Source organism: Aedes albopictus, chromosome 3, assembly GCF_035046485.1.
Source record: "Aedes albopictus strain Foshan chromosome 3, AalbF5, whole genome shotgun sequence".
Lineage (NCBI taxonomy): Eukaryota > Metazoa > Arthropoda > Insecta > Diptera > Culicidae > Aedes > Aedes albopictus.
In genome coordinates this window covers 278,316,248-278,337,063 of record NC_085138.1, presented here as the reverse complement: position 1 = coordinate 278,337,063, position 20,816 = coordinate 278,316,248, and the positions used below count along the sequence as shown (strand labels likewise).

The 20,816-nt window shown below is 39.0% G+C and overlaps 1 protein-coding gene across 1 annotated transcript in view; it reads right to left on the bottom strand.

Moving 5' to 3' along the window:
• The window catches only part of LOC115257403 (uncharacterized), a 344,293-nt gene that overhangs the window by 147,242 nt on the left and 176,235 nt on the right, over positions 1–20,816 (bottom strand). The window contains exon 4 of the mRNA XM_029856965.2: positions 10,537–10,656. Coding sequence (XP_029712825.2) covers positions 10,537–10,656 — 120 coding nt within the window. The remainder of the gene's footprint in view (positions 1–10,536; positions 10,657–20,816) is intronic.

The window sequence follows — 20,816 nt, the reverse complement described above, 5'->3', positions numbered from 1 at the left end:
TTCAGGGATTTCTTTATATATTTGTTTAAAAATTCCGTAAAGGATTACTACAACAATTTCATCTGGAATTATTCGAAGTATTTCTGCAAGAATTTCTTTCAGAAAGAAATACCAGAGATTACCCAAGTAACACACTTGTCACCGAAGAGTCACGGCGGCGCAGTTTTTTGTTACGCAGAAGTTACTATGACTTACTTCTAACAAATGAATACTAACTTGCTAAAAGTAAGTCGCAGTGACTTCTGCGCAACAAAAACCTGCGCCGCCGTGACTCTTCGGTGACAAGTGTGTTACTTGGGTAAAAAAAATAATCCAGGAATTGCGTAAACAATATTTAGGAGGTCATCCAAGGATTCTTTCAATAATTCGTTCAGAAATTACTGCAAACATGGATTCCTTCAGGTTTTTTTACAGAGATTTCTACAGAAATTATTACAGAAATTCGTTAAGAAAGATATTGGAAAAACTTCCTAATTCACAAACTCATCTCTCTTTCGGCTTAGATGCCAATCCACAACACACTCCTGTTTGTGCCCACTAACTACAAGTGAGGAAGCTCCCAAAGGAAGTTATCCAAAGAATTCCTCATGGGATTACTTCCGGGATTCCTCATAGGTTTTTTTAAACTTTTTTTTCAGATTATCAGATTTTTTGAGGAATTCTTCCTAGGATTCCTCCATGGATCTCTATGGTAAATTTTCCAGGGATTTGCTCTAAACATTCCTCCAAGGATTTCTCAGATAATTCTTGCTGGAATTCCTTCATAAATTCCTCTAGGAATTCCTTCAGAGATTATTCCAGAGATTGCTCCAGAGATTCTTTCACGAGTTCCTGCACGCATTCCTCCAGAGATTTCTCCCGAAATTCCTCCAGACATCCCTCCAGGGATTCCTTCTGGAATTGTTTCAGTGATCCTTAAAGAAATTTATCCAGAATTCCTCCGGGGATTCCTCTAGGAATTCCTCCAGGATTTCCAGATAGACATCCTCTAGAGACTCCTCCAGGAATTCCTAAAGGCATGCATCTAAGAACTTCTCCAGGAGTTGCTCCAGGCATTCCTCCAGGAATTTCTGCAAGCATCCCTCCCCAGGGTTCCTCCAGAAATTTTTCCAAGTATTCCTCCTGGCATTCCTCCAGGAGTTGCTCCAGGAGTTTCAAGGAATTCCCCAGGGATTCCACTAGGCATTGCTCCAGGAATTTCCTCAAGGAATTCCTCCAGGATTTCATCCAGGAATTCCTTCAGGATTTCATCCAGGAATTCATTCAGAGAATTTATTCAAGAATCCCCCCAGGAATCACTCCAAGAATACCTTCAGAAATACTTTCTGGAATTGATCCAGAAATTCCTCCACGAATTCTTCCAGAAACTTACTCTAGGAATTCCACCAGGAAATCTTCCACGATATCATCCAGGGATTCATTCAGATATTCCCCCAGGAATCCCTCCAGGGGAATTCCTACAAGAATACGTACAGAAATTCCTGCAGGTATTCCTCCAGGAATTCCTTAAGGGATTTCTCTAGGGATTCCTCCTGGATTTCCTCCAGGAATTCCTCTAAGCTTTCCTCTTGGAATTCCTCCAGACATTCCTCCAGGCATTCCCCCAGAGATTGTTCTAGGAATTGCTTCAGAGATTCCACCTGAAATGCCTCCGAGGATTTCTTCAGAAATTCCTCAAAGTATTTCTCCAAGGATTACTCTTGGGATTCCTCCAAGCATTCCTCCAGCATTTCATCCAGAAATTTCTGCAGGGACTCCTCCAGGAATTCGTCCAAGAATTCCTCAAGGAATTATCCCACGAATTGGTTCAGGAATTCCTCCAGGACTTCCTTCAGAAATTCCTACAGCAATTCCTCCAGAAATTCCTCCAGAAATTTCTTCAGCAAATCATCCAGGGTTTCCTTCAGAATTGTTTCCAAAAATTTGTTCTCTAATTCCCGCAGGAATTTTTTCCTGGGATTCCTCAAGGAGTTTACCCAGGAATTTATCTTCTAGGGATCCCCTAGGGGTTTTGCCTGGGATTCCTCGACGGATTCCTTTAGGAGTACCTCCAGGTAATCCTACAATAAATACTCTATTCATTTCTTCGAAAAATTCATAGAGGCATTTCTCAAAGAATTCCTTCAGGAACTCCTCCTGAGGTTTTTTGCTTCAAGAATTCCTCCAGGAGTTTCTACAGGGATTCTTCTACAGATTTCGCCTGGGATCCTTTTCTACAGAAATTTCTCCAAGAATTCCACCAGAAGTTCCTCCAGAAATTCCTCTAGACATTCCGTCATGAATTTGTGCAAAAGGTCCTCCAGGCATTCCTCTAGAGATTCTTTCAGGAATTGCTTCAGTGAATCCTCCAGGAATTTTTCCAAAATTTCCTCCAGGAATATCTCTAAGGATTTCTTCCAGAATTCTTCCAGGTATACTTTCAGGAATTCTTCCAGGAATTCCTCCGGGAATTCGTTAAGGATTCTTCCAGAGTTTCCTCCAGGCCTTGCTGCAGAAATTCATCCAGGAATTCTTTTAGGAACTCCTCCAGGAATTCAGCCAGGAATTACTCCAGGGATTGTTCTGAGAATTTTTCCAGGGATTCCTCCTAGAAATCCATTAGAGATTCCTCCAGGAATTCATCAAGGAATACCTCCAGGAATTCATCCAAGGATTCCTCCAAGAGCTCTTCCAGGGATCGTTCCAGGAACACGGACAGCACGACACCAGACAATGGACTAGCATGCAACGCCCAGTAGTGACACTGCCGAAAATTTTCCTGAAAGTTGCAGCGGGAATCGAACCCGTACTCCTCAGAACGATGAGACTAAATGCTTGGTGTCACTAGTCGCACGGCCATGAAGTCACATAATTTTAGGGCCTAAGTCTCAAGTCTTAGGTCTCCAGTTAGCCTTGAGGGTGTGTAAGTGTTTGGTTTGTTAATTGGTTGTGTCGAAGTGATTTTGTGTTTAATTATGCGGAAAAGGATATATTTAGGATAGGTAGACTTTGCTCTAGTGCAGGTTTTTTTCCTAGCAGACCCACCTGACATAGAAGTAGGGCGTTAGTAGGCGAAACCACCCTGACTACCACAACCTATCTCCTGGCTACCACCGAGGAGCTTCAGAAACCCACCACCAGATGTGTTGAAGGGTATCATTCAGGCGGCCATAAGGAGGGCGAATTTGCAATTTGGGGCCATTGCAAGAGCCCCGAATGGAAGGGCAATGACCGATGCCTCAGGTCAAGAACCCCGAAGGCAGAGACTAGAGTTCCATTGGTTCACTTGCTCGAATACTGTTGGAGAGATTAGAAGTGACCAAAGTTCGAAAACCAAAAAGTTGTGAAGTTGAAAAGTCAAGTGTTAGTGGAAGAGTATAGGAAGAGGACAAAAGGAAGCGGAAGTGGACATCAGGTAAAGCCGTGAACCACCTTTGCCCTAGAACCGTGGTTTGAAATATATACTGTTTCGTTTACCACAGGACCCCGTCGTTTTTTGATATAGAAATCACCAGATTTCTATTATAAGCCCTACGTCGTCCTAGTGCCCAATTTCGAGAAAATTTCGGCATCGTTGTTGCCGACGACCGATTCGCTAATATCGGTAGCCTAGGACGCATAGGAAGTTCCGAGAAAGCTGCAGCCCAGAACCCCTAGAGCCGTGCGGAAAACGAAAGTGGCCAGACGTGGCCGAAACCGTGAAGTACAAAAGGAGGACATCGGCGGCCATTACCAGGCCGCGAGCAACAAGAAGTCAGGTGGTTTGAGTAAAACAGAGGGGCCCCGAGGAGGAAAAGAAATGCTCAGATTAGTGAGTAAGAAAGTGGGGGAAGGTGAAAGATAAGAAGAAGCCTGGAACATTGTAAAAGTAGGAATGAAGTGGGAATTGTAAAAGTGAAGTGCTTGTGGCTGGGTCTAGTGCGAAATTTCCCTGCCCCGCGGTAAACTTAGGTAAGCGAGCCGACCCTGAGGCAGTTGAGTCGGGGAGTCTCTAAGACGCTCCCGATTGGCTGACCTGATACTTACAGGTGAGACTTTGGATCGCCATTCCGGAGAAGGTGGGTTCGATCCCGTTCCGGTCGGGAACTTTTCTCGACTTTCCCTGGGCATAGTGATCATTGTGCTTTTCTCACGATATGCAATTTCATGCAATGGTAGGCAAAGAAAGCCATTCAATTATAACTTGGGAAATGCTTAAAGAACACTTAGTTGAAGAAAGGCAGGCTAAGTTTCAGTGGGATGGTAGAGCCATAAAGAAGAAGTAGAAGAACCATCTTGGTGTAATCGTAAAAGAATAAATGTTCATTAAAAATACCCACAAGGACATTTCTGACTGAAAATTTGATTAAAACATCTGATTTGGACAATGCTGAAGGGATAGTTCATACTAACAAACATTAAGGACAAACGTCTTGAAACCCCGGTTCAACAGTGCATCAAAACTTCAGACGCACAAATCTCAAGAAGCAAACTTCAAACAACAATGCATTTTATTATTATGTTCTTGCTCACTTGTAATAAGCTTAAAATAAGAAGCTCAGGTGCGCTGGTTTTGTTTACGAAGAGATTTGTGCCCTCAAAATCGTGAGTAGGTGCCAAAGTCGGCCATTGTGGCGGCCATATTGGGATTCTAACAAGTCTGTCCTTAAATTGAATTCGAATGGGTGTGATCAGTTTTGTATTTTTAAACTCCGCCCTCTGTACACAACGGATTATTCAAAGAGTGTATTATACTTAGAGGGTACGAAAAGTCAGTACAAGATAAAGTTGAATAACTTTTCGATCTCTCTATATAAGCTCACTTATAACATATAAGATTCGGCTTCAAAGCAGATCACCTGTCGTTAAAATTACGTAATTTAAATCAAACAAGATAAAACCATTGTAGAGACTCCAAAACAGATGTGTTTTCAGTGGTGTACAAATAACAAGTGACATTTATTCAAGGGTACATAATTTATAGCCTACTACATCTCTCCTTATCTTTAATAAAATTTAAATTATGATTTGATATAATTTTATACTAATTATTGTCATGGGGATGTGTCTACGGATTTGTTTTTATGAAATTCTTCTTTTTGATACGATTGAGTGAATGTTATCTGACGTAACTAAATAATAATTGATGGTGTCTGCACCTCCATGGATTCCTCGTAGCATCTTATATATCGTGTCATGTTGTTAGACTATGGTAGATGTGCGTTCTTCAATCTGATGGAAAACAAAAGAAATAATTATTATTTGTAAACTTAGACATATTTCTTTCTCTATCTTAGTATACTTAGCCATTCACTTATTTCTTCTTTATTTCAATAATTTCATTATTACCATTCAGACCACTTCTTCATGACAATTACTTAATTACTTCCATTCATTAGTTTGCTGAAATGAGACTTGGAATTCCAGTTATTATAATATATAACCATAACAATCATGGGTTGCATGAACCAATATATTGCTTAAATCTCAAAACAGTTTAGATTCATGAATCCGCTGAGATAAGGTATAATACTCCTTATGTATAACATCGAATCTGTGTCACTTTACATTTTTTTAAGCAAATTAGATAATTACTGTTATTATCTCTATCTGCAGCACAAACCAATATTTGGAATATTTTTATGTTATATTCCAACATACTAAAGAACTGGATCATTCGTATTATTTCTTCGATTCTCACTTAAATCGGACTGATTTTCCACAACCTGCCTGCGTTCTTTCTACAGAAATGGACTAAGAGCATTTTCCTCTTCATTTCTTATGGAGACCGGAAAACTCAATGTGTACCCTTTTCTCTACTTGTTCGCAAAACAGACCGGATGATTCGTTTTATTCCTACGATTCTTTTATGAACCGGACCGAGTTTTCACGATATCCTTGCGTTATTTTCCATAAATGGACCGGGATTACTGTATTCTTTTCATTTTTTACTGATATGTAGACTGAAATCACTCTAACTTTTCCTTTTACTCTCTGTTGGTTCACCAAGAATCGGACTGGATGATTCGTTTTATTCCTTCGATTGTTTTTTTTAACCGGACCGAATTTCAACGATCTCCCTTCGTTCTTTCTTTCAGAAATGGACCAGGATTGGTTTTCCTCTTCATTTCATATGGAGAAGTAGACCGGAATCAGTGTTCCCTTTACTCTCTTCTATTTTCCCAGGAGCGGACTGGACGATCTGTTTTATTCCTTCATTCCTTACTTGGAATGGACCGAATTTCCACAATCTCCCTTCGTTCCTTTTACAGAAACGGACCGAGATCTTCAAATCTCCTTCGTTTCATATGGAGATGTAGACCGGAATCGTTTTTCGTTCCCTTTACTCTCTGCTTATATACCAGAATCGGACTGGACAATTGTGCTATTCCTTCATTTCATTCCAGAAATGGGCTGAATTCACACAATCTCCCTACGATCCTTTTACAGAAACGGACCAGAATGTTCCTCTTCGTTTCTTACGGAGAAGTAGACCGGAATTATTTGAAGTATTCCCTTTACTCTCTACTTAGTTAATAGTTTCTACTATCGGAATGTAACTAAGACAAATGTGTCAAACTATTTCTGATAAAATATGTCACATATTGTTTCGTACCATCATCTGATTTTTTTAGGACAAATCTCTTACAACGTGATCATCTTAGTTGCAGGCTAACAAAGATTTTGTGCACCAAATTTTTACCAAACATTTTCTTATGCGTCTCACTTCACCATAGGTGGACTGAAATCGTGACTGAAATTGTACTTGTTGTACAAGTTGTTTTCAGTGTCCTGATATATGGTCTATCCAACAGGGTGCCATGATGTTGTAAATGAATTACAAAAGTTCAAATCTAATTGTACACTTTTAAATGGACATAGACTTTGAAATTTTCACTTTGAGAAACAAGATTATCTGATATTTTGTCATGGATATACTTCAAAAACCATATTCCCTTCTCCTAGTATTCTTTCTTTCGTACCTGCTTCTCAGCTTAACCTTCTATGATCAATCCCGCAAGTAATAATTGTCCATATTAATAGTAATAATTGTCCAAGGAATAGTGGAGTCCATATTATTTCATAATCGAAATCTCCGCCCAAAATTAGTCGAGATTCAAAATTTCACTATTTTTTTTAATACCCGGGAACTATTTTTAAAATGTATTTAAAGTTTGTATGGCGAACAATTTTTTTTTTTCCGGTTGAACCTGATCGAACTTACCGATTGAACTGTCATTATATCCACGGAAATTAAAACTGTTTTGTTTATATAACCATCAAAGGGTTAAATATTGAAACGCAATGAAATCCCGCCAGTCTCAGAAAAATGAGCTCTTTTGATTAGGCTATAGAAAATATCAATATTTGATTCACTAAACAACCCATTTGAAAGTTTTCTATGGATATTGAACAATTTTTATTCAATCACAAGCCGTTTGGTAGGCGTGATTATAATCTATGTTCAGAAAAAAATATATGGAAACATCCTGGATCATACCTTAGCACCTTTATTCTTGTGTTGATGAACTATATTTGAAGGGCCCATATAGTATAGACATCCGATTGATAAATACATCAAAATGTTTGTTAAAATATGCATAACTAGCTGTACCCGGCAAACTTTGTCTTGCCTACTGCGTTTTTTTTTTTGACGTTTCAAGTCCAAGTCCTCCCGTGCAAAACGTATAAAAATCGACTTCCAAAAACGCTATAGTTCTCAATGTTTTTTTTTTTTTTCATAAACCTTCCTTGGGTGAAAACTAACAGAACAAAACTTAAACGACCCAAATCGGACCATTCGTTCGCAAGTTATGCGCGGTCCCACGTATGCCACTGCATTTTTATATATATATAGATATAGATAGATTAGTAGTTCTGTTTCATCATGAAATTGAAATTCTAAATACTCGTAATATGCTCCAACAGGAAGGTCACAGAAAACTGTGTTCCAAAAATTGTTATTGAGATTTGCGTTTTTTAAATACATTATTATGAACAATAACGAATATAATCCGTAACGATAATGATAGCGTCAACGTTACTCAAATATTTATGACTGATAGCTTCAAATGGAAATGGTCTTACGTTCTAAAACTTCTTCTGAATCAATACAACTCAAACTAATTTATTTGATTTGAAAAAGTATTCATCGAAAGATAATAAATCAAACAATTAATCCGCGTAGCACTGGATAATAAATTAAAATGCATATTATTCATTTATGTAATATCCACAAATTACTTGGTAGAGCTTTGTCAATGTTTTCAAGAAGTTTTCCCTACATTTATCGCACTGATGCGTATTGAACAACACGTTGAAAATAGCTTGCTTATTAGTACACAGCTCTAGCGATTATTTTTTTAGTAGTTGAGCACGTAAAAACCGAGCTTTAAAAAAACAGGTTTTCCTCAGTCATTATCAATATACCTCTTTTAGTTGAGTAACAATGAGACAATAGTGACTACTCTAAAACAGGATATGATGGCACAGTCAAGCTTAGATGTGTATGAAATTACAATATATTGGAATATTAGCAAGTCTATGTAATGCCTTTTTGTAAACAAGCATAGATTTATTTATTCACTCTTCCAATCCTGGGAATGGAGTTGCATATCAAAATTTGTCCATTTACCAATCTGTACCCAATAATTTCACTTTAAACGCCTTTTCGAGCAAATTAACGAAACTATCCAGTTATCGGGTTCTGTTGCTAAGCAACAGCAGTGTAAAACAATGTCATGCAAAATCACGCAATGGCTGACTCGGAATTCGGGCATGACTTGGGTGGAGTAACGTTCAGCGACACACATCCATCTGAATAAATTAACGCCTATCCCATTGAAATATTCAATAAAAATACTACCTGTTTGCCGGAACTAATTCACTAACCATATCGGTCTATCACTTGATGACCTCTGTGTTCCATTTGCTAGTTATCTTGCATATTCGTTCCTTTAGCACTCAATCCTCGGTCCTTCCTTCAGCGTTGAATCCAATATCGCCAGTGGTTTATTTGCAGAGAAAAACTCCTCCGGTCACTAAAGGTTCTGCATTTGTGTGTCCAACGATTTCCAGCTAACAGCAGAAACAATTCTCTTCTAAGTGATCCCATCCAATGTCGCCAATGTAGAGACTCCAAAACAGATGTGTTTTCAGTGGTGTACAAATAACAAGTGACATTTATTCAAGGGTACATAATTTATAGCCTACTACAACCATCAAGTTCAAAGAAAAAGTCAACTCTTCGGTACAGACAGAGCAAATTGATAGTTTTCGCTTTCGACCGTTTCCTGATTAGTGGCGCAAGCTACTTCACTTCCCGCAGCTGCCTAGAGAGACGTTCTACTACCAACCAGCTAGTTACCGATCGTCTAATGCACGGCTTGGACAAGCATTGAAGCATTGGAAGCCCAGCCAGCATTGAAAGTGAAATCTCACAACGTGATGCAATGGGATGGAATGAGATCCGAAGGGTATTTTTTTTTCCTTCGTTGCATGTAGGGAAGGTGGATTTTGTACGGCATGAACCGTGCACGGTAAGCACAGATAGACGAAATTGAAATCGAAAGTGGTGTGCTTTATATAATTATGTGTATGTTTTGCTAAATCTCAGCATAAAGTCAGTAAACTAGTATCATTAAGTAACAAGAAGTGAATTATCCTTTCACTTTTTCTTTCTTTGATTTTGCCCGTAGAAACCTGTTACGTGTTTCCAAGGGAATCATCCTATCATCCCTACAGCTGTTAATCGTATGAAAACAATGAACCGCGAGGAGTATCAGCACTGCTGTTGGCAATCTGGCTACAAATTCTGTACCACCTTGAACTGTGCGGCTAGCATTCGTTATGGTGGATTTCTATACCGACTGCGGCTGCGAGCGGTGCTAGGTCGCCCGCCTGCCAGCCAGCCAGTCACCGACCGGTATGCGAATGGGGTGTTAAATCCTCCCTAGATTGGCATTCTTGATCTCTGCTCGGATTGGACAAGTGCACTGGCGGCTATAAATAAGCCATAAATTAGTCAGACATTCCTACCACGGAGGGCTTGCGGCAAAGTCGCTGCTCTTTGCTTTGCAGTTCGATAAAGTAAGAGAATGATATTGCAATACAAAAGCGCCTGAGAGTATGGTTAATGGGTTTATATTTCTATGTCAGCTTTCGATGTTACGAGCACTGCTGATACTTGGTGTAGGGTTTATTTTTTTCGCTTTTGTATTGAGTTCTCAATTTTACCGTAGAGCTAATTATTTTAGTTTTTATATCCTGAAACTATCATACCTGCTCATTTCATTCAAACATCTTTGTGTTCATTGGTCTATGGAAGATAATTACTGGCTAAAATCTCGATCGAAATTCTGTTCGTCTTTCGGAACGAGACAAGTGTTAAATCATTGATTTCGACAATTAACGTTTTAGATCACAGTGAACCGTTTTATGCCGGAATCGAAGTTTGACCTCATCCCATGTGGTCGCATTTGAAAGCAAGTATTGTTTTTTTTTATCTTCACACAAGACAGAAATTCGCATGTCGAGCTGAAAACGTGATTGCTAATGTGGGGACACCCTTTCACTTACCATTTTTGCTCTCCTTGGTGGCTGACGACACCACAGCGGTAGCCACCGCGATTGTGGGTGGATCGTCGTCTAGCACCATGACCGGAATCGCTGTAACCACCTTGTAGCCGGGTAAGGGACCTGGAAAGGTAGAAGAAAAAACAGAAATGATTGTGAGAAATGAAACGGCTAGCAAAAACATGAATTTTGTAATGTCCAATCAACGCAATTTCAGCTTGAGGTTTGTGCTGTTATGTAAAGGAATTGAACTCTGATTGCCAGAGTGAGGTGCGAATGTGGAAAATTAAATGTGAAAAAACATTCTCAGAAACAACTGGAGGTGTAAAAAAAACAGCTGTGTTATCATATCGTGCCATGGAAACATGAGCTTAAACACCAATTTGGTTTTTAACTGTCTCGAGAATAGAACATATTCATGCCACTTTTAAATGCAAAAAAAAAACAGTTTGGAAAATAAATTCCAAGTCATCATTTTCTGTCTCAAAATGGAATGTTTTGGAATACCAATCCGTGCAGTCAGTTTACCAATTATTTCAAAGTGCATTACGAAATGAAAAAAAAAAACCTCAGCTTAGGTGTAATTTGAAATCACGACTCTGTACATATGCTAGAGAATGCTAATTAATGGCGAAAAAACAACAACATTCAACTCTTTAGAATTGCTTCTGAACTCCTTCGATAGTTGATTCACTAGGAAATTCCCATTGATGTAAGATATAGCAGGTTCATATTTGTAGAACGTGTGAACAACAGTGAATCCGTGTTGATCAGCACTCAAGTACTGTTGGCAAAGGACATTTAAGGAGTCCATAACCACCAGCTCAGACAGCATTGAAACAGCGATTAATTATAGACGAACAGCGTTCGCTTTGTGGAATTCCGATGGTACACCATCAGGTCCTGCTTTGAGCAAGGATTTAAATGTGCATAAATTAAAAAGGCCTTATAAGAGGGAAATTTGTGCATAAATTAGGAAAGGCATTTGAAATTGAGCCAAGGCAGTTTCCAGATAGCACGTAGAGAGCCCAAAAAGAGGATTCCGAAGGGGCCTCAGGGGCGTATCAGGGACGCTTCAAGGAGCTTTGAGGATAATTCAGGGGTCTCAAGAGCCTTTGTGGTTTCAGGGGCGTTTCATGGCATTTCAGAGTGATTTCAGAGAGTTTCAGGAACGTTTTAAAGAGTTCCTAGATGTTTCAGGAGCATTAGATAGCATTTAAGGAAGGGCCCGCATAACCCCGAACTATACTAATACTGTTTGCTAGACTGTTCCCAACTATTGTCTTCAATTGTTCAACAGTATCATATAACACCCAAAGTAACAATAAACAAACAGTGCCATGAACGGTTTCAACAGTTTTTCAAATGATTTTTGAGCAAAATACAAAATGTGGGATAGGCGGTTAAGTTATGTTACAATAAAAAATGCCAATTTTCTCGAACAACATTTTCCGCTTACAGTTTGTCAGAAGGTCAATATACTATCCATTTTTTGCTTCGTTCACTGTTATGCAAACTGTTCGAGAACAGTCGAACCATAAAATCGGAATAAAATATGCAATGTATGTGTAACTATTGCTTTATAGTTCCATACAGTTGTAATAACAATACGTACATATTACGGTTCTGTTACATTTGTACTATTGTAGGGGGGAATAAAATAAATATTGAGCATTGAATTCACTGCTGGACAATCGCAGAACTACAAAAGTACGAAAACTTTATTAAAACTGCGCGATTGCATCAAGTCAATCCGGTGTCTTCAGAGCTTTTATTCTTCCTAAAGCGAAGAAGTGAAGGCGCCAACTTAATTTGAGTCAATCCTGCTTTTTTATTAAAATTTTCGCACTTAAGTTGACTACGCAGTCCAGTAGTAAATTCAATGGGTTATGAAAAAAGCAACCAACATGTAAGCGTCGAAAAACCATTAAATTATTTATGATCTATTATGCAAATGAACTCTCACTGGGACCAATTACACCTCATAGTTCACATCCTTCACAGTTTGTACTACTCTCTGTCTCATTAGGGGCTGTTCCCATTACGGAGCGTCAGAAGCACCGGAATCAAAAGCCACATCATAGTCCTGCGCTAGGTCGCCTATCTGATGTTCTCCTTGACCTGCTCATCAACAATCGATTTCTTGCATGGAGTACGAGGTCGATTTAACACCGCGTACCACCTAGTAGAGAACAGCAACGCATTATTGGCATAAAAACGGCGATCTGCTGACTTCCAAATTTGCTCCCAACACTTACGTCTCGAAAAGTACTTGCTGACCTTAACGTTGTCCTCGCGTTGTACTGGAACTTCTGCTGACTTGAATTCTGTGGGACTTTCCCCAATAAACCCGTGTGGATACCGACTTTCCTCTGCACAGCATCTTAAAAATTCGAGCCACTCTCGACCATGGAACATCATCCTCTGGTTCGTCAGATTACGGCATTTTCCGCAGCGCTTCTATTACCAGCATTATTTCCATGGCTAGGAGGCCATGTGGGAGCAGTCATCGGTTGGGTATAAATGCGGTCACAAACGTTATCCTGTTGATAAATGGGGTCCGCATCCGGACTTTTTCGGGAAAACACACCCAAAATCAAAACACTAAATGACACTTGATTTTGTGGACTCAACCCGATCGGGCTTTCTGAAAGCAAACTAATACCAAAGCGTACAACTGTATGCCAAACAGTTAGATAATATTAATTTATAGTGAAATATGGGTGTGTAAATGTGAAGCCGAAATATCCAAGCAAACCGTTTGGCAGAATGTAACGGTATATTCCAACAGATCGTCTCAAGTTTTCAGTCTCACAATACGTCACGTTATTCGAACACTATAATATATTGTTACAATTTGCTTTAGGTTGCTCGTGCTGTTTTTAACCCTCGAGCGATCGCGCTGTTGTATTTTGTACAACACGTTGAAAAAATCTCGCTTTTTGTACTCAGCATTAGCGTGGTGCTGACGCAGGTAGTCAACCGCGCGAGTTATGGAAGGTTAATGTTACAAATAGCTTGGATCCATATTGTTCAATTGTAATGCACCAATAATGTGCCACCATTTGACCAAAATCGAGGGGTCCCCTAGGGGGTCCCCCAAAATTGTTGTGGCTCTAACTAACGAGGGATTTATCAATTTAAGTAACCAATTGCATTTTCCTTACTTTTTTTAGCGAGGACTTTCAGAAAATCGCCACCTTAGGTATTTTTGAAGACAAGTTGTAAATAGTGGGCCGGTCGCAGCGAGAGTTACTCAATGATTAAATTATTTATTATTGAGTTACTGTTTGCCGTGCGGAAGACTCTCTGGCATGTCTTTGTCGTGGCGGAAGCCTACAAGGTTGGAACCGAGCCCAGGGAATGGAAATAGGTCCCGAAAGATTCGGGGTAATCGGAGGCCCCATGTCGGCAAGTTCTTCTGCGATGTACAGGGGGTGTTTGGGATAGGCAAATTTTTTTTCTCACAGTAAAAGTTTAACATGCTGTAACTTTTCATAGAGTGCATCGAAAATTCTTAAATATTGACATGTTTATCATTTGTACACATTTGAGCACGATTGGTTAATCTTTCGCGAAGCTAGAACCGTTCTGGTAAAAAACTATTTTTTAGACAACTAATTTTTGAACTGTCATATCTCGGAAACCAGTGAACCGAATTGAATGAAATTTCAAACGTTTATCAACAATATATTAATGCTTCACAAGTCCTTAAAACATAGTTACTTTATGACGTTAAAAAAGTTATGATGGATGGACACTTTTTGGATTATAAGATATATTAGATCCTGTTTGGATTGAAGGAAAAACACTTAACTTTTGTGTGGTATTTTACATTTGACTCATTTTACTTTATATGGATGAAAACGTCAAACGGGTAAAACTTTATTCGTAGTGAGAAAATGTTACATTACATTACAATAAAAAGGTTGATTTTTGCGTGACATAACTTGTGTATCACCCCTTAGGATGAAGTTAACAAGGGATGAAGGACAATTTAACGAAGGATGAAGGACGTAGGGTACTGAGGCCACTTATGAAGCTGGAAATACGCCAGCGCCATAGCATAGTGTCCTTCTTAATGGCTGGTTTCCACCTGGTAAGTACTGTGTAAAAAGATAGGACAAGTAATGGTCATGTAAAACTTTTACAATCAAAATTACTTAAGCGTTCGCAGTTGACAATTAATTAGCAGCCAGAAAGATTTGCCAACAGATGGCACTATCATGCGATGCTGTCAGTCACGTTGTTAATTTTCCGTATAGTGGTTTCTGCTTTTAATGGTGTTGCGTGTACGTACTCGTTGCATTACACAACCACTACCTGAGTTACTGGTTGAAAATAGTAAATAATAATCAGCTGTTCCCGGCAAAATCAAATGGGCATATTTTCAACCAGTAGATTTGCATTAGTGTTCGTGACACCGCGCTGCGAAACCACTATGGAATAATATGTCGATGTTATTTTCCTTAAGCTAGTATGACACTGTTTGACCAATGCAAAATATTTGACCACTTTTGAGAGTTAAATTTTGACCAAGGTGTACCTGGCAAACAAAAATATTTGTCATTCTCGTAAAACGAACAGGGACAAACAGAGCCAAACAACCTGCCAAAATTTATCTGTCAAAGTGGTCAAATATTTGGCATCTGGGCAAAGAGTGTAATAGCACCCTTAGTAAAAGTGGCATTTCTCTTTCTTTTTTGTTTCTTCTTTCGCACCATTGTGCATTAACCCTCGAGCGATCGCGCTGTTGTATTTTGTGCAACACGTTGAAAAAATCTCGCTTTTTGTACTCAGCATTAGCGTGGTGCTGACGCAGGTAGTCAACCGCGCGAGTTACGGAAGGTTAAGCTGTAAGTACACAGGGTCCTTAGGCCTGTAGTACACAGGGTGAACTATTTGACAAGGAAAGAACTCAAGAAACAACATCAGTTTGAAGCGGGAAACGCAATGGGGCCGGCAAAGGAATGCGGAAGCACTGCGGTACGTACTCCCGAGCAGAGGGGAATATCAAATTAATAACTACGGAATTACAAAACCTGTTTTTATATCTCGTTTTGTTATTATTGCATTATCAAGGCATTACGGTTCCATAACATGTTTTGTTGGACAATCTTATTTTTTTATGATCAAGCTATTGGTATACAGCCATTAAATAACATTTCAATATTAAGACATTTTGTTGTGGAATAAGTTTGATTATTATTGTATTATTAAGAGTGTACAAATACTTTAAGCAATTGCTATCAAAACTAAAACAAGTTTTGAAATAAACTACGTCATTCAACAACGTTATTTACAGTATTTCGCGAGTTATGCTTACGGTATCACATTTTATAAGAGGTGTGGTATATTACGTGACATGGAGGTGCTGTAATGTGTACAAAACCAAGTCCCTGCTGGGCGCCGCGAGGTTTGAAATTGACTGAGTTGTAGCTTAAAAATTTCCCAAAATTTTTAGCCACTGCCCAAGTGGCGCAGCACCCTACATACATCAAAACGAGAACATAGCAGTCGATATTGAAGGTGGAGTTTGAAAGGGACGTTCTAGATTCCGCCTTTGACATAAGAATATCAATGAAAAATATGTCAAACTTATTTAGTAAACTTGTTTGAACGAAGCTAATACAGACAGCTGAATCCAAAATTGTAGATGGGTTTGAATCGGATTTCTCAGAAATATTTTGTATTTTCACATCTTTTCCCTGTCGTTCCAGAGGATGTCGGATCTATCTATTTGTGGTTAAAGATTACATGAATAGTTGAAAATACGCCTATGAGGGAAGAGAAAACCTGAAGTTCGCAATGATTGTTCCGTCATTCTCACATGCTGGTCTAAATATGTATAGCATTCTCAGTCAACACGAAGTCATATACAGGGGATACTCAAAATAACTGGGACAGGTAAAATTTTCACTTTTCTAAAAATATTCAACTCGCTGTAACTTTACGAAAAGGGCATCAAATATTCTCAAATTTTCACTGTAAGTTCATAAACTAGTTGGGTATCAGTGGTTCAAATTTTGAAAAGACCGGGCCATTCTACACGAAGCTTTAAATATTCTAGAAAAAGGTATAATTATTCGATAGCCAACTTTGAGCTGTTTTATCTCCGGCTTCAATGAACCGAAGGCAATGAAATTTTGATCATTTATGACTTATATAATAAACTTTAAAAAACAGTTGACCTAATTTGAAATTATTAATAAAAAAAAGTTATGGCGATTTCATTTATTCCATGTTTTATAAGTAAATTAATCTATTTTTCATATGCATCCCATTACTTTTTCAATTTAATGCCGGCTATTTGGTTGCTTTCCTTTGAAACATAAATATATTCAATTCAATTAGAGGGAATTTAAACGAACTATAATTACTATCTCGAATTTTGAAACGATGATGAAGTTTTGAATAAATTGTTGATATATTAGAAAAATAAACTAATCGAAATAATTTTCTTTCGTGTGAAGAATTTTAAGTTTAGTCAAATGTTTTTAATAGCTCATTATATAAGTCATAAATGATCAAAATATCATTGCATTCGGTTCATTGAATCCGGAGATATAACAGCTCAAAGTTGGCTATCGGATAATTATACCTTTTTCTAGAACCTTTATAACTTTTTGTAAAATGGCCGATCTTTTCCAAATTTTTACCACTGATACACAACTAATTGATGAATTTACGGTAAAAATTTGAGAACATTTGATGCCCTTTTCGAAAAGTTACAGCGAGTTGAACATTTTTAGAAAAGTGAAAATTTTACCTGTCCCAGTTATTTTGAGTATCCCCTGTATGATGTAGAAAAGGATGCTAATGTGGAGGCCATATGCGTACATGCTTTCATTTAACCACGGGTAAAGTGTACGCATATCGCCGCCACTTTAGCATCCTATTCAACAGCATGTGCGATTGTTTGATATCATAACAAATTTTGCTTTCGGGATGTTATCAATAACTCTTTAATATCAAAATTTGTTATTATATATTTCCCATTATTTGTATATTTCCCAGATTCACTGTTATTAGGTTGTTATTGACACTAACAAAACATGTTATTAAATTGATTTTCCAGGAACAAATTTTTGCCGCTTATGACAGACAAGTTTATAACTCAATATGTTATGTTAATAATATAAAAATAACTAATTCCATTATGCAGTTATTTTGCCAAAATAACGCATTTTGTTATGCTGTTGTTATTCTCTTCTGCTCGGGCTTAAAAAAAAATCCGCAAGTATGCCACTGCGGCAAAACACAATGAGCGCGGATTTCCTGCGGTTGTTTTTAGAACAACTTCTGTTTGGTAAATTTGTTTGTTTCCTGGAGGAGGGGAATTATGTGAGAATCTGCAGCATTGCTCTTGATCTGTCTTGCTCTAGGAATATGAAGTTTCCTAGTACTCGAAAATTCGTAAAAGAGTTCTTTCAGGAGTTACTCGTTAATTCCTCGAAAATGTCCCCAGATGTTCTAGGGAATACATCCAGAAGTTCTCCTCAAGTTCTTCCTTCAGGAGATTATTAGGAATTCCTCCGGAGTTTCCCGGATATTCCCGTAAGAGTTTCCCGGAAATTAATCAAGGAGTATTCCGGAAATCCCTCCAGAGATTCCCCAGGAAATCACCCAGAAATTCTCGAGTGCTTCCTCCAGGAAATCCCTGATAAAAGTTCCGAGAGTTCCCCGGGAATGTCTGCAGAACCTTCAGAAGTTCCCAGTTAATTCCTTCAGGAGTTCGCCGGGAGTATATCCAGGAGTTCCCGTGAATTATTGTAGGAGTTTCCTGGCAATTGCTTCAGAAATTCTTTTGGAATTTCCCAATGAGATTCCAAGACATTCCTGCAGGTGTTTCCCAGGAACTCATCTAAATTTACCTCTGAAATTCCCGTGCAATTCTTCCAGAGATTCATCCGGGCATTCTTCTGGAGATTCCTCTGAGAATTCGCCCGGAGATTCCTCCAAGAATTCTTCCGGAGATTCCTGCAGTAACTTCTTTGGAGATTCTTCCAGGCATTCCTTTGAATATTCCTTCAGGTATTCCTACGGAGATTCCCCCAGGCATTCCTTCAAAGATTCCTTCAGGAATTCCTACAGAGATTCCTCGAGCAATTCTTCCGGAAATTCCTCCAGGAATTTCTCAGGAGATTCCTCCAGGAACTGCTTCGGAATTCTTCCGGCGGTTCCTCCGGAAATTCCTCCAGAGATTCCTCCAGGATTCCCCCCAAAGATTCCTGCAGTAATTTCTTCGGAGATTCCTCCAGGAATTCATTCGTAGATTCCTTCAGGAATTCTCCCAGAGATTCCTCCGAGGAATCCTCGGAGGAATTTCTGGAGGAATCCTCGGATGAATTCCTGGATTAATCATCGGATGAATTTCTGGAAGAATCCTCAGAGGAATTTCTGGAGGAATCCTCGGAGGAATTTCTGGAGGAATCTCAGGAGGAATTTCCGGAGGAATTCCAGGAAGAATTTCTGTAGGAATCTCCGAAGAAACTTCTATAGGAATACCTGAAAGATTATCCGGAGGTATCCCTGGAGGCATTTCTGAATAAATCTCCGGAAGGTTTTCCCTAAGGAATTTCCGAACAAATACTGCAGGAATCTCCGGAGGAATTTTGTGAAGAACTATTGGAGAAATCTCAGGAGGAATTTCTGGAGAAATCTCCGGAGGAATTCCTGGAGGAATCTCCGGAGGAATTCATGGAGGAATCTTTGGAGAAATCCCCATGATGCCACTCCTGGTGTAATCTAAAAAAATAATACTAGAAGAAAAATACTAGAGAAATCCCGGTTGAAATTATTGGAGGATGGTTCAGAAAAACTCCTGGTGGAATCTTAGAAAACACCTCTGGAGAAAACCCGCCAGAGTCCTAGCAGAATTCCTTCCACTGTAGTCCGAACCCCTAAATTGCAGAATTTATAATTAGTATCTATCCATAGTTCTCGCTGTTATACGATTAAAAGTTCCCCCAGAATCCCAGCACAATGTCTCTCATCATTATTTTCCAAATAAGTCCAAATCGTTAACAACCTGGTGCCCTTTTCTTCACATCCTTCGTACTGCATCGTTTCGTTAAAATGCTGTCAGTTAAACAAATGTCAAAATTACATACGGAAAAAGATGAAATCTTACTTGAGCGCTCTGCTTGGCAACAGGAAACAACGCTTAACCTTCATCCAGCCAACGTACATTTTCCACCATCGGAAAAGCACAAAAATGGTCAGTTTTTTTTGTTTTTCGATGGATTTTGATGAAATTTTCACAACTTCCCGAAAAACTCTTCTAGTTTATGATGCCGGGGACATGGGTGCCTGGTCCACATGGTTTCGGAGTTATTCCAGATTGTCTTGGGGTACCAAAATTGGCCACATACTTTGCGCAACGTATATCTCAAGATCCCGATGAGGTAGAAGTATAGTGTCTTCGGCGAATTTGTTCAGCAGATTAAGAACTAACTGGCAACGGCGACTTTGGTTCGCGATTCGGTCGCTAGGCGGCGCCAGTGTCAAAAATGTTCAAACCCTCATATCTCAGAAACCTGATAAGATACAATGATACTGTCTTCGGCAAAATTCTTCAGCAAGCTTAGAACTATCAGATAGTAAAGTCTTTGGTTTGGGATTTATCCGCTAGGTGGCGCATTGTGTCTGAAAAATTCAAACACGTATATCTCGATACCCTAATAAGGTACAAGCATGCCGTTTTCAGCAAAGTTGTTCAGCAGGCTAAGAACTATCTGGCAATGGCGTCTTTGGTTCGAGAATCGTCCGCAAGGGGCGCCAGGGTCAAAAATCTTCAAACTTCTATATCTCAAAATCCTGATAAGATAGAATGATGCCGTCTTCAACAAAGTTTGCCGTTGCCAGTAAGTTCTTAACCTGCTGAACAAATTCGCCGAAGACACTATACTTCTACCTCATCGGGATCTTGAGATATACGTTGCGTAAAGTATGTGGCCAATTTTGGTACCCCAAGACAATCCGGAATAACTCCGGAACCATGTGGACCAGGCACCCATGTCCCGGCATCATAAACTAGAAGAGTTTTTCGGGAAGTTGTGAAAATTTTGTCAAAATCCATCAAAAAACAAAAAAGTTATGACCATTTTTGTGCTTTTCCGAAGGTGGAAAATGCACGTTGGCTGGATGAAGGTTAAGAATGCTCTCTTACATACTGCGTCAAAAAGCAGAATCTGTTTCAGTGAAAATGTAACGGCAGGAAGAAAAAGAAAATGAAAAGTGATATTTAACAATGATATTTTCAAAATAATTGCATAATTGTT